At 41.3% G+C, this 14,908-nt stretch overlaps 1 protein-coding gene across 4 annotated transcripts in view; it reads left to right on the forward strand.

Annotated features, from left to right (window-relative positions):
- CHDH (choline dehydrogenase) overlaps nucleotides 1-14,908 on the forward strand; it is a 40,424-nt gene that overhangs the window by 17,626 nt on the left and 7,890 nt on the right. For all 4 annotated transcript variants that reach the window (XM_053220358.1, XM_027038992.2, XM_053220361.1 and 1 more), the window contains 2 exons: nucleotides 13,188-13,946; nucleotides 14,552-14,703. In XM_053220358.1, the coding sequence (XP_053076333.1) occupies nucleotides 13,244-13,946; nucleotides 14,552-14,703 (855 nt within the window). In that variant the 5' untranslated portion in view covers nucleotides 13,188-13,243. The remainder of the gene's footprint in view (nucleotides 1-13,187; nucleotides 13,947-14,551; nucleotides 14,704-14,908) is intronic.

Here is a 14,908-nt window from a genome sequence, read left to right on the forward strand (position 1 = left end):
TCTTTGACAAGCTCGCTGTTTAAGAGTGTGTTGTTTAATTTCCACATTTTTGTGAATTTTCTAGTTTTCCTTTTGATATTGATCTCTACTTTCATTATGATTAGAAAAGATACTTTGTATGATTTCAATCTTTTAAAATTTATTAAGATTTATAGGCTAACATATGTCTGTCCTGGAAGAATGTTCCATGTGCACTTGAGAAAAATGTATATTCTGCTGTTGGATGGAGTATTCTGTATATGTCTACTGGGTCCAGTTGGTTTGTAGTGTTAAATCATCTATTTCCTATTGATCTATAATGGTTATTCTATCCATTATTGAAATTTGAGTATAGAAGTCTCCACTAATTACTGTTGAATTATATGATAATCCCTTCAAATCTGTTAATGCTTGCTTCATATATTTTGGGGCTCTGATGTTAGGTACATACATGGATTACATGTTTTGAAACTATTTATATAAAGGTCTTATTTAGGTCATACCATCCATAAGTTTGCTTTTATATTTGAATATATTTCTAGGATTCATTTGTGTTGATGTGAAGTTCTGTGTTCCTTCATTTTCACTATTGTGAAGAGTTTCTTTGTACGACTCTACTACAACTTTCTATGTTCTTTGTATTTCCATATACATTTTGAAGTCAGCATGTCAATTTCTATAAAAAAACATCCTGCTGAGATCTGATTACCATTGCATTATATCTATAAATCAATTTAGAGAGTATTGACATCATAACAGTGTTATGTCTTCCTGTTCATGGTATCTGTTTCTATTTATTTAGGTTTTCTTTAATTTCTATCAGCGGGTTTTTGTAGTTTTCATTGTATAAGTCTTGCACATATTTTGTTAAATGTACTCCTAAGCATTTCACATTTCCTGATGCTCTTGTAAATGATACTGTTTTGTTTTGTGGTTGCCCCACAGAAGATGGGATCAGCCCTACCACCACCCAAAATTTGTTTGAATGTTGAGACTGATGACACCACACATATACCAAGAGGCTACGACAGGGCTTGTTTTTCTCAGAATGGGGTTTTCTGGGGAGAGCAGTGCAGGCACACGAGTTGTTCTGGGGTAGCTTGAGTGAAGGGAAGGGTGAGTGGCTCCGGTTTTTATTATGGTTGGGGAACAGGAGCAAGGTGAAGATACCTGTGTATAGGTTGGATTTTTATGATTTGAACTTCCCTGTCCCCCTGCCCCAACTGACAGTGAGGGCAGAAATGCCAGGGCTACTTATTGACTTGCCCAGATACACGGCAAGAAGGAGGGAATGGAGCTTAAATCTGCCAGCAGTCAAACATCAAAAATAAATTCATTTTTTTTACTTACGTTTACATTTAAATTTCCAATTGTTTATAGTATATAAAAATACAATTGACTTTTGTATGTTGACCTTGTATCCTATACCCTTGTTAAATTCGCTTATTAATTCTCAGTACCCTTCATAAATTCCTTGGGAATTTCTATGTAGATGCTCATGTTATCTGCAAATAAAGACATTTATAATTCTTTCTCTCTAATCTGTGTGCCTTCCACTTTTTTTTTTAATTTTTTTTTTCAACGTTTATTTATTTTTTTTGGGACAGAGAGAGACAGAGCATGAACGGGGGAGGGGCAGACAGAGAGGGAGACACAGAATCAGAAACAGGCTCCAGGCTCTGAGCCATCAGCCCAGAGCCTGACGCGGGGCTCGAACTCCCGGACCGCGAAATCGTGACCTGGCTGAAGTCGGACGCTTAACTGACTGCGCCACCCAGGCGCCCCTTGCCTTCCACTTTTAAAAAACACTTTTAAAAAACTGTTTTTAAATATTTTATTTTTTTGAGAGACAGAGACGGAGTGTAGGCACGGGAGGGTCAGAGAGAGAAGGGGACACAGAATCCAAAGCAGGCTCCGGGCTCTGAGATGTCAGCACAGAGCCTGATGCGGGGCCTGAAACCACGACCGTGAGATCATGACCTGAGCTGAAGTCAAACGCTTAACCCTGACTGAACCACCCAGGTACCCCTGTCTTCCACTTTTATATTAATGAATTAATTAGCCTTAAAATTCTGGTTAGAACCTTTGCACGGTATTGAATAAATGTGGTGAGGGTGAATATCCTTGCCTTGTTCCTGACCTCAGGGGGAAAGTTTTTAGCCTTTCACTATTGAATATATAGTTAGGTGTGGGTATTTCATAGATGCTCTTTACTGGGAAGTTCTCTTTAATTCCTTGGGTACACAGATTTTATGGATGGAATGTGGAATATTGCTAAATGCTTTCTGCATTAAGACAATCATATGGTTTTTCTTTTTTAGTTTCTTAATATGATGAAACATGTTGATTTTTCTGCTGTTGAACCAACTTTGCATTCCTGGGATAAACTGTAATTGGTTATAATGTATGTTGCTGGATTTGATTTGCTAAAAATTTGTTAAAGATTTTTGCATCTTTGTTCATGAAGGATATTGGTGTGTAGTCTTCTTGTGATGTCTTCAATAACAGGATTCTGCTGGCTTTATAAAATGAATCGGAGAGTGTTCTCTACTCTTCTGTTTTCTGTAGAATCAGTATTATTATATCTTTGATGTTTGTTAGATTTTACCAATGAAGTCTACAGTTTTCTTTGTGGGAAAAATTTAAATAATGAATTCGATCTCTTTAATAGGTATGTAGAGCTATTTAGGTTATATAGTTCTTGAGTGAGCTTGGATAATCTTTCAAGAAATTTATCCATACTGTCTTAATGATCACATTTGTTGGCATAAAAATTTCAGAATACTGTTTTTTATTGTCTGTAGAATATGTAGCAATACCCCCTCTGTCATTTGCTGGTGTTGGTAATTTGTGTTACCTCTCTTTTTTTGGGTAGAGGTTTATTAATTTTATTGTTTTAAAGAACCAAATTTTGGTTTTATTTTTTCTACTTTTAAATTTGTTTTCTAAATAAATGAACTTTAAAAAATTTTTAAAAATGGGGCACCCGGGTGGGTCAATCAGTTAAGCATCTGACTCTTGGTTTCAGCTCAGGTCATGATCTCACAGTCCCTGAGTTTGAGCCCTGCATTAGGCTCTGTGCTGACAGCGTGGAGCCTGCTTTGGATTCTCTCTCTCCCATCCTCTGCTTGCTCTTTCTCTGTCTCTTGTCTCTCTCTCTCTTTCTCTCTAAATAAGTAAACTTAAAACTTTTTTAAAATTTGTTTTCAATTTTATTTATTTCTACTATTAATGTTTATTATTTATCATGACTCTGGGATTGTTTTTCTAATTTTTTTCTTTTTTTAGAGGTAAAAAAGTATAGACCGTCAATTTGAGATCTGGCTTTTGTAATATAAGCATTATAATGCCATATATTTCCTCAAAGCACTGCTTTACCTGAATTCCACACATTTTGGTCTCTTGTGTTTTCATTTTCATTCAGTTCAAACATGTGCTAATTTCTCTTGTGATCTCTTTTTTGACTCATGGGTTTTATAGAAGAGTGTTGCTTAATTTTTTATGGTGATATACATATAGATATCTGTCTCTCTCTATATAATTTCTAAATCATTTTGTGGACAGACAACATACTTTGTGTCATTTCAGTCCTTTTGCATTTGTTGAGATTCTTATTATAACCCAGAACAAGGTTTCTCTTAGTGAGGTATATTTGCAAAGAACATGTATTCTGCTGTTGTTTGGGTGTTTAATAATAAGAGTTAATTAGGTCAATGTAGTTCATAATGTTGTTCAAGTTTTCTGTATTCTGATTTTTTGCCTAGTTGTTTTATCTGTTACTGAGAGGGGGAATGTTGAAGTCTCCAGGTGTAACTGTATTTATTTATTCATTTCTCCTTTCAGTTCTGTCATTTTTGCTTCATGATTTTGAAGCTCTCTTAGGCACATACACATTTAGAATTGTTTTGTCTTTGATAAATTAGCCCTTTTAGCATCTTGAAATGTCTTCCTAACCTTGGTAATATTCTTTGTACTGAAGTCTACATTGTCTAAAATTAATATATTCAGTCTAATTGTTTTTTGTAGACTGTTTTTATATACAGTTTATGTGGTGCATCTATTTTTCCATTTTTTTATTACCTGTGTCCTTGTATTTCAAGTGGTGTGTTTTTTTTTTCTGTAGGCAGCGCATACTTGAGTCTTTTTAAAAATTCCACCTGACAATTTCTGCATTTTTATGAGAGTGTTTGTACTATTTACAGTTAATGTAATTATTGATATGGTTTGATTTAAATCTAACATTTTACTATTTGCTCTTGATTTGTCCTATCTCTTTTAAGTTTCTTTTACCTCTTGATTATTTAATATTATTTTATCTCCACTATTGATTTATTAGCTGCAATTCTTATTTACTTTTTAGTGATTATGATAGGGTTTACGATACATACCTTTCACTTATCACAGTATACCTTCAAATAATATTGCACCACTTCATGTAGGGTATAAAAACCTTACAAAAGTATACTTCTATTTCCCCCATCCCATACTTTGTGCTTTTATTGTTATATATATTTTAATGCTACATATATTATAAACCCTATTATATATTTTACTACCTTTGCTTTTGACAGTCAATTATATTCTGAAAAGATAAAAAAATAAGGGGAGTTTGGTTTTTTTGTCTCATTTTTTCTTTGTTCATTTGTTTCTTAAATTACACATATTAATGAAATTATATGGTATCTATCTTTCTGTGACTTGTTTCACTTAGCATTATACCGTCTAGATCCCTCCATGTTGTTGCCAATGGCAATATTTCATTATTTTTTATAGCTGAGTAATATTCCATTGTGTAATACACCGCATTTTCTTTATTCATTCATCTATCCAAGGACACATACGTTGCTTTCATATCTTGACTATTGTGAATAATGCTCAATAAACAGAGATGCATGTATCTTTTTAAATTAGTGTTTTTGTTTTCTCTGGGTAAATACCCAGAAGTGGAATTACTGGATCATATAGTATTTCTGTTTTTTTTTTTTTTTAACGTTTATTTATTTTGGGGACAGAGAGAGACAGAGCATGAACAGGGGAGGGTCAGAGAGAGAGGGAGACACAGAATCGGAAACAGGCTCCAGGCTCTGAGCCATCAGCCCAGAGCCTGACGCGGGGCTCAAACTCACGGACCGCGAAATCGTGACCTGAGCTGAAGTCGGACGCCCAACCGACTGAGCCACCCAGGCGCCCCCTAGTATTTCTGTTTTTAATAATTTGAGGAAACTACATTTTCCATAGTGGCTGCACCAATTTACATTCCTACCAATAATACAGGAGAGTTCCCTTTTCTCCACATCCTTGCCAACACTTGTTTTTTCTTGTCCTTTTGATACTAGCCATTCTGGCTGGTGTGAGGCGATTTCTCATTGTGGTTTTGATTTATATTTCTGTAATGATTTGTAATGCTGAACATCTTTTCATGTGTCTGTTGACCATCTGTATGTCTTCTTTGGAAAAATAGGTCTATTCAGGTCCTCTGCCCATTTTTAAATTAGATTATTTGTTTTTCTGGTGTTGAGTTGTGCAAGTTCTTTATCTTTTTTGGATATTTACCCCTTATCAGATAAATCATTTTGCAGATATTTTCTCCCATCCATCCATTCTTCTCTCAAACATCTTGTGTTTTCATTTTGTTGATGGTTTCCTTTGCTGTGCAAAAGTTTTTTAACTTGATGTAATCCCAGTTTTTTCTTTTTTCTTTTCTCTTTTGTTTGCTTTGCCTGGAGAGACCAATCCAGAAAAATAATGCCAAAGCAGATGTCAGAATTTACTATCTATGTTTACTTCTCTGATTCTTATGGTTTTAGATGTTACATTTAGGTCCTTAATCCATTTTGAGTTTATTTTTGTGTATGGTGTAAGAAAGTGGCCCAATTTCATTCTTCTGCACCTAGCTGTCCCATTTGCCCAACAAAAAGAGACTTTTTCCTATTGTGTATTCTTGCCTCCTTTGTGATAGATTATTTGACCATGTAAGTACAGGTTTATTTCTGGGCTCTCTGTTCTGTTCCATTGATCTATGTGTCTGTTTTTGTGCCAGTATCATACTGTTTTGATTACTATGGCTTTGTAGTGTAGTTTGAAATCTGGGAGCATTATATCCCCAGCCTTGTTCTTCTTTCTGAAGAATGCTTTGGCTATTCAGGGTCTTTTGTGGTTCCATACAAATCTGAGGACTACTTGTTCTAGTTTTGTGAAAAATCAATTGTTACTTTGATAGGGATTGCATTGAATCTGTAGATTGCTTGGTGAAGTATGGACATTTTTTTTTTAACTTTTTTTTTTTTAACGTTTATTTATTTTTGAGACAGAGAGAGACAGAGCATGAACGGGGGAGGGGCAGAGAGAGAGGGAGACACAGAATCGGAAACAGGCTCCAGGCTCTGACCATCAGCCCAGAGCCTGACGCGGGGCTTGAACCCACGGACCGTGAGATCGTGACCTGAGCTGAAGTCGGATGCTTAACCGACTGAGCCACCCAGGCGCCCCAAGTATGGACATTTTAATGATATTAATTCTTCAGACCTATCTTTCCATTTATTTGTGTCATCTCCAATTTCATTCATTGATATCTTATAGTTCAGAATACAGGTCTTTGATCTCCTTGGTTAAATTTATTCTTAGGTATTTTATTCTTTTTGATACAATTGTAAATGGGATTATTTTCTTTATTTCTCTTTCTGCCAGTTGATTATTAGTGTATAGGAACTCAACAGAGTTCTGTATATTAATTTTGTATCCTGCAACTTTACTGAATTCATTTATTAGTTCCAGTAGTTTTTTTTTTTAATCTTTAGGTGTTTTTGTTTTTGTTTTTTAATCTATAGTATCATGCCATCTGCCAAGAGTGACAGTTTTACTTTTTCTTTACTAATTTGGATGCCTTTTATTTCTTTTTCTTGTCTGATTGCCGTGGCTAGGGCTTCTGGTACTATGTTGAATGAACGTGGTGAGAGTGGACATCCTTGTCTTATTCCTGATGTTAGAGGGAAAGCTTTTAGCTTTTCACCATTGACTATGAAATTAGCTGTGGGTGTGTCATATATGGCCATTATTATTTTGAGACATGTTTCTTCTCTGCCCGTTTTGTTGATAGTTTTTATCATGAATAGATGTTGAATTTTGTGATTTTTTTTCTGTATTTATTGAGAGGATTGCATGATTTTTATTCTTCATTTTGTTAATATGGTGTATCAGGTTGATTGATTTGCAAATATTGAATCACCCTTGCATCCCTGAAATAAATCCCACTTGATTGTGGTGAATGATCGTTTTAATATATTGTTTTATAATTGGGTTTGCTAATATTTTTGTTGAGAAATTTTGCATCATTGTTTATCAGGGATATTGGTCTATAATTTTCTTGTAGTATCTTTGTGTGGTTTTGGTATCAGGGTAATGCTGGCCTCATAGAATGAATTTGGAAGCATTCCTGTCTCTTCTATTTTTTGGAATAGTTTGAGAAGGATAGGTATTAATGCTAATTCAAATGTTTGATACAGTTCACCTGTGAAGCCATCTGGTCCTGGACTTTTGTTTGTTGAGATCTTTGTCATTACTGATTCAATTTCATTACTACTAGTAGGTCTGTTCCAATTTTTTTTTATTAAAATTTTTTTTAACATTTATTAATGAGAGACAGAGAGAGACAGAGCATGAGCATGGGAGGGGCCAAGAGACTGGGAGACACAGAATCTGAAGCAAGCTCCAGGCTCTGAGCTGTCAGCACAGAGCCCAACATGGGGCTTGAACTCAGAAACTGAGAGATCACGACCTGAGCTGAAGTAGGATGCTTAACCAACTGAGCCACCCAGGTGCCCCTGGTCTGTTCCAATTTTTTTATTTATTCCTGATTCAGTCTTGGAAAATTGTATGTTTCTAGAAATTTATCCACTTCTAGGTTTTTCAGTTTGTTGATGTATAATTTTTCATAGTTGTTTCATAATCCTTTGTATTTCTGTGGTGTTGGTTGTAATTTCTCTTTTTCGTGAGTTTTCTTTTTTTTCCTTGATGAATCTGGCTAGAGGTTTATCAATTTTGCTTATCTTTTCAAAGAACCAGCTCTTAGTTTCATTGATCTTTTCTATAGTGTTTTTTTAGTCTATGTATTTCTGCTCTGATATTAATTCCTTCCTTCTGCTGACTTTGGGCTTTCTTCTTTTTCTAGTTAGATTGAGATTTTTGTTTGTCTGTTTCTTGAGGTAGGACTGTATCATTATAAATTTCTCTCTTAGAACTACTTTTGCTAAGTCCCAAAGATTTTGAACCATTGTTTCCATTTTCATTTGTCTCTAGGTATTTTTTTTATTTTTATTTTTTTAACGTTTATTTATTTTTGAGACAGAGAGAGACAAAGCATGAACGGGGGAGGGTCAGAGAGAGGGAGACACAGAATCTGAAACAGGCTCCAGGCTCTGAGCTGTCAGCACAGAGCCCGACGCGGGGCTCGAGCTCACGGACCGCGAGATCATGACCTGAGCCGAAGTCGGCCGCCCAACCGACTGAGCCACCCAGGTGCCCCTGTCTCTAGGTATTTTTAAATTTCCTCCTTTATTTCTTCATTGACCTATTGGTTGTTTAGTAGCATGTTGTTTAGTTTCTGTGTGTTTGCATTTTTTTCTAGTAATTGATTTCTAGTTTCATACCATCGTGGTTGGAAAAGATGCTTGATACGATTTCATGCTTTTAAAATTTATTGAAACTTGTATTTTGGCCTAACATGAGAGCTATTTTGGAGAACATTACATGTGCACTTTAAAAGAATGTATATTCTGTTGTTTTGGGATGGGATGTTCTGTATATATCTGTTAAGTCTATCTGGTCTTAATTTCCATTCTAAACTACTGTTTCCTTATTGATTTTTTTGCATGGATGATCTATCTAGTCTTGAAGTGGGATTTTAAACTCCTCTACTATTATTGTATTACTATCAATTTCTCCCTGTAAGTCTGCTCATATTTGTTTCATATGTTTAGGTCCTCCTATGTTGGGTGCGCAGATATTTACAATTGTTATATTCTCTTGTATTGATCACTTTATCATTATGTATCTCTTGTTACAGTCTTTATTTTAATGTTTATTTATTTTAGAAAGAGAGAGGGTGTGAGGGGGCAAGGGGCAAAGAGAGAGAGGGAGACAGAATCCCAAGCAGGCTCTGTACTTTTGGCACAGAGCCCGATGCAGGGCTTGAACCCACAGACTGTGAGATCATGACCTGAGTTTTTTTGGTTTTTGTTTTTGTTTTTGCTTCCAATTATCTTTTTCCACTTCTTCACTTTGAATCTGCTTGTGTCTATGTGTCTTTAGGTCTGAAGCGAGTCTTTCATAGACGGCATATAGATGGGTCTTATTTTTGTATTCATTCAGTCATCCTGTGTCTTTTGATTGAAGGATTTATCCATTTACATTTAAAGTAATTATTGATAGGTATATACTTATTACCATTTTGTAAATTGTTTTCGGGTTGTTTTTTGTAGTCGTTCTATACTCCTTTCTTCTTGCTCTCTTCCATTCTGATTTGGTGACTTTTTTTAGTGTTGCACTTTGGTTCCTTTGTCTTTATTTTTGCATACTTATTACACATTTTTGGTTTGTGGTTACTATAAGACTCATGTATGACATCCTCTGTATGTAACACTCTATATTAAGTCGGTCATTTAAGTTTGAACATATTCTGAAAGTACTACATTTTTACTCTCCTCCTCCATGTTTATAGTATATGACATCATAGTTTTATATCTTTTTATTTTGTGTATCCCTTAACTAATTTTTGTAGGTATAATTGATTTTACTACTTTTGTCTTTTACCTTCATACTAGCTTTTTAAGTGATTATGTTATTACTATGTTTGCTTTTGCCAGTGAAATTTACTGGTGAATTTACCAGTGAAATTTACTTTATTTTTTATGTTTCCTTTCATAATTTTCTTCTAATTATGATCTTTTCTTTTCCTCTTAAAGAGATCCCTTTAACATTTCTTGTAAGGTTGGTTTAGTGGTGATGAACATTTTCAACTTTTGTTTGTCTGAAAAACTATCTCCCCTTTAATTCTAAACAATAACTTTGCCAGATAAAGTATTCTTGGTTATAGGCTTCTTCCTTTCAGCACTTTGAATATATCATATCCCTCTCTTCTTCTTGCAAAGTTTCTGCTGAAAATCTGGTGATAGCCCTAATGGGGTTTTCCTTCTATGTAGCTATTTGCTTTTCTCTTCCTGCTTTTAAGATTCTCTGTAATTTCTGCCATTTTAATTATCATGTGCCTTGGTGTAGACCTCCTGGGTCCATTGTGTTAGGGGCTTTTTGTGCTTCCTGAACCTGGATGTCTGTTTTCATCCCCAGGTTAAGGAAATTTTCAGCTATTATTTCTTAAAATAAGTTTTCTGCCCCATTCTCTCTCTCTCTCTCTCTCTCTCTCTCTCTCTCTCTCTCTCTCTCTCCTCTTTCTGGGATCTCTTTAATGTGAAGAGGTTAGTGTTAGTACACTTGATGTTGTCTCAGAGGTCCCTTCATCTGTCCTCATTAAAAATTCTTTTTCTTTTTGCTGTTCACCTTGGGTGCTTTCCCCTACCCTGTGTTCCAGATTGCCAAGCTGTTCCTCTGCATCCTCTAATCTGCTGTTGATTTCCTCTATTGTTCAGTTACTTTTAGTCCACTCTGATTTGTTCCTTTTTATATTTTCTGTCTCCTTGTTGATGTTCTCTCCGAGCTCCTCTACTCTTCTCACAAGTCAAGTGAGCATCTTTATCACCATTACTTTGGATTCTTCAGCAGGTAGATTGCCGATCTCCACTTTGCTTCGTTCTTTTTCTGAGGCCCTGTCATCATCTTCTGTTTGGAACATATTCCTCTGTGTCCTCATTCTGTTTGACTCTGTGTTTGTTTCTGTGCATTAGGTAGGGTAGGTATGTCTCCCGGTCTTAAAAGTAACGGCCCTGTGCGGAAGTGCAGTCTCCCCTGGTCACCAGAACCAGGCACTCAAGGAGTGTCCCTGTGTGGGCTGCTTGCACCCTCCTGTTGTGACTGGGCCACAACTTGTGTGGTGTAATGATGGGCAGGACTGGCCCCTGGTGTGGCTGGCTGAATGGCTCGGCTGTAGCCGCTGCAGGCATGCTGGTGTGTGGTGCCAGCTGTCTGCTTCCCCAGGGCAGGTGTCACTTTGGAATGGTGCCAGTCCTGGCCGAGGCTGCCTTCCAGGTGTGCTGGGGCTGGAGCCACTTTGGAGGGACACCTGCTGGGGCACGTGGGTTGGGTGGTGTGGGTCCACAGGGGAATGCTGGTGGGGGACGAGCGATGCCAGCAAGGTGGGTGAAGTATCAGAACTGGCTCCTGTAAGCAGCCAGCCACCTAGGCTGAAGGAGGGCAAGAAAAATGGCGTCACCAGCACTTCCATCTCTGGAGAAATCTCCTACAGATTCCTGCCCTTTCAGCAAACGTGGTAAAATTAGTCAATAAATCTTCTTCACATTTAAGCCAGGTGCTTTTCAAACTGCTGCTCTCCTGTTGGGTCTCAGACTGAGTGATGTAGTGCACTGGCCCTTTAAGAGCAGACTCTTGGTTTCCTATAGCCCTCCAGCTCTCCCACAGTTAAACCTACTGATTTTTAAAGCCAGACATTATAGGGGCTCATCTTTCTGGGGCACATCCCCAGGGTGGGGATGCCCAGTGTGGGGTTTGGTCCCCTTGCTCCTCAGGGAGGACCTCCTCAGGGAGGGAGCAGACCTCCTCTGGGATGGTATTCTCCCCACTTGTGGCCTGTGTGCCTGGGGTTTGGTTCCCGACCACGTCTCTGACCCTCCCACCCTTCTTGATAGGACCTTCTCTTTACGTCATTAGCTGTGGAATAGCTGGTCTGCCAGTCTTCAGGTGGTTTTCAGAGTGAGCTGCATTCTGTGTACTTGTTGCCCTCCTGTGTCTGTGGGAGGAGGTGAGCTCAGGGTCCTCCTCCTTCACCGTCTTCCCCTGCTCCTAATCTGTGTCTCTCAAATTTGTGTTAAATGCTGGACCTTATGTGTAACAGGACAGTAGTGACCTAGGTAAATAGTATTAATGCCTAGAAAAGAACATGCCTTCATTCTACCAGGTCATCAGTGTGGAGTGTTGAGCCACGGCTGGGAGTTGAATGGTGGGCACTGCTACCCCCTACTAGTATGGGGCCTGGAGTGCTAGAAGTCTCTTCGGTGTTCTGGCTTTCAGGAGGCCCTGGGGCTTCTTTCTCCTGTGCCTGAGTAAATGGGGGTCTGGCTCTTTCTCTACACTCTTACCTGTTAGCCCGCCTCCAGTGGTAGGCTGCTGTTGTTACTTAGGGCAGGCTCATGGGCGGAGGGTGGGGGGAAGAGGGTTTTTTTGAGGCTCTTTAGCTCTCTTGTGGCATCAGTCTTGGGCAGGTCTCGGGTGGGGCTCTCTCAGATGTTCTTGTGTCAGTAGAGTGGGATATCCTGGTTCTTTTTCACCTCTGTGCACTAAGTGTGTTGGGATTAATTTGCACATTGTTGGGAAAGGCCCCTTCAGAAGCTATTGGCATTTGGTTATTTGAACTCCAGCACTCCACAGAGTGAACTTTGAAGATTGTAGCTCTGACCCCATCATCTGCTGAAAAGCCGTCTAGGACACCCATGGCCCTCAGGTCAGAGGCTTTGAGCTTTGCAGCCTCCAGCCCCTCACTCTGCCCTTCCTTCAGTTACTGAAGTCTTGTCTGTCTCCCTAGGCCAGCCCATCAGTCTTGAGGGCAGATTCTTGTTCTCTGTGTACTGCTAGAGATGAAATGGTGCCTGGTAGGGTCTCAGCAACTGCCTTAGGTGGGCGAACAATGAGTGCAAGCCTAGAAAGCTCTTACCTCCCCTGCATTCCAGCAGATAGACAGACACCTGCCAGGTCCAGGTTCAGGCACACATGTCACAGAGAGGCCTTTCTGGGGGCCACCCTACTTCTCAAGTTTAGAGAGGAGCCTCTCTCCTGTGCCCCCAGCCCTGTGTTTGTCAGCCCTGGCAGGGATCTCACAGTACTGATCTCCTGTGTCTACCTCTGCTCCCTCCTTCTAGTTCCCCAGCACAGGGACTTGCCTGCCAGGCCTGCCTCACCCAGCCTGAGGTGGGCACTTGGTGAGCCTGTGGGGACCTTTGCGGCACTGATGCAGCTGCCCCAGCTTTGGGCTGATTCTGCAAGTGCATGTCAAGTTAAAAATTTTAAAGCTTCTTTTCCTGTTTTAGGAACAGTGAGTCATCACACTCCTTTTGGTGGATGCACGAGGACTTGGGCTGGAAGCATGTGGAGTGTCCTGCGAGGCTGGAGGAGAAGGCATCTGAGCGCATGGGGAGCCCTGGGGCGGCAGCGGCCCCCCAGTGTCCGTGCTCTGGCCAGCGCGGGCCCCGGGACTGGGGACGAGTACAGTCACGTGGTGGTGGGTGCGGGCTCGGCGGGCTGCGTGCTGGCCGGGCGGCTCACCGAGGACGCGGACAGGCGTGTGCTGCTGCTGGAGGCCGGGCCCAAGGACATGCTCGCCGGGAGCAAGCGGCTCTCGTGGAAGGTCCACATGCCCGCGGCCCTCGTGGCCAACCTGTGCGATGACAGGTACAACTGGTGCTACCACACGGAACCGCAGCCAGGCCTCGACGGCCGCGTGCTGTACTGGCCGCGCGGCCGGGTCTGGGGAGGCTCGTCGTCGCTCAATGCCATGGTCTACATCCGCGGGCACGCAGAGGACTACAACCGCTGGCAGCGGGAAGGCGCGGCCTGCTGGGACTACGAGCACTGCCTGCCCTACTTCCGCAAGGCGCAGAGCCACGAACTGGGTGCTAACAGGTACCGCGGCGGCGACGGGCCACTACACGTGTCCCGGGGCAAGACCAACCATGCGCTGCACCGCGCCTTCCTGGAGGCGGCGCAGCAGGCTGGCTACCCCCTCACTGAGGACATGAATGGCTTCCAGCAAGAAGGCTTCGGATGGATGGACATGACCATCCACCAAGGTAGCACAAGGCTCCCGTCCCCCATCTCCCTGGTTCCTCCTTTTGCCCATCACAGCCCCATCCCCCTGCCCCCATCATGGTCAGTAAGTGAGGATAAACGGGCTAGTATGAGGCCGAGATGACGGAGGTCTCACGCCCCCTACAGGCCACAGAATACAATTCGTAGCCAGTGAGAAATGACTTGGGAGACAGACTCTCGGGCATCCTTTAGGCCTCTGGCCTCTGTTGTGGAGAGTCAGCTCTTTGACCAAAGAGACTTACAGATAAGGAAACTGAGGCAAAGAGCACTGAAGTGCCTTGCACACAGCAGGACAGAGGCAGGGCCTGGGTTGACCCAGGGCCCTTGCCTGCCTCTATAGAGTTCTTACCCCCTTGTATTAGGTGCTCCTGGTCATCCTGTTGGGAGTGGAGGGTGTTTTTCCACCCCAGATGGATGTGGATTTCAGTCCTGCAGAGACTTGGTTTTAGCCCTACTTTGCAGGCAGAGCTTGTCCTGCCAGGGGAAGGGCACATTCCATCTTTCTTCAGCCCCAGCCCCACCCTCCCACCCCCACATCAGGCAAAGGGGCAGGGGCTGTGCCTGATCGCCTTGCTCTGTCTGCCAGGCAAGCGCTGGAGCACAGCCTGTGCGTACCTGCATCCAGCACTGAGCCGCCCCAACCTCACCGCCGAGGCCCAGACGTTTGTGAACAGGGTACTGTTTGAAGGCACGCGTGCAGTGGGTGTGGAGTACGTCAAGAATGGCCAGAGCCACCGGGTGAGTGAGTTACTTCCAGGCTGGCGCAGTCGAGATGGAAGGGAATGAGCAATCACCCTAGTGGTCATGCTTAGTGTGGGTAGCAGTTGGGCTCTTGTCCCCAGGGTCTCAGAGGTGAGGAAGCCCTCAGTCCAGCCACCTGCATAGAGCCCATGGTGGCTCCTGTGAGCCTCTGTCTGCCCCTCCCCACCTCAGAGCAGGCTCC

The sequence above is a fragment of the Acinonyx jubatus genome, chromosome A2 (genome assembly GCF_027475565.1).
Source record: "Acinonyx jubatus isolate Ajub_Pintada_27869175 chromosome A2, VMU_Ajub_asm_v1.0, whole genome shotgun sequence".
NCBI classification, from domain to species: Eukaryota; Metazoa; Chordata; class Mammalia; order Carnivora; family Felidae; genus Acinonyx; species Acinonyx jubatus.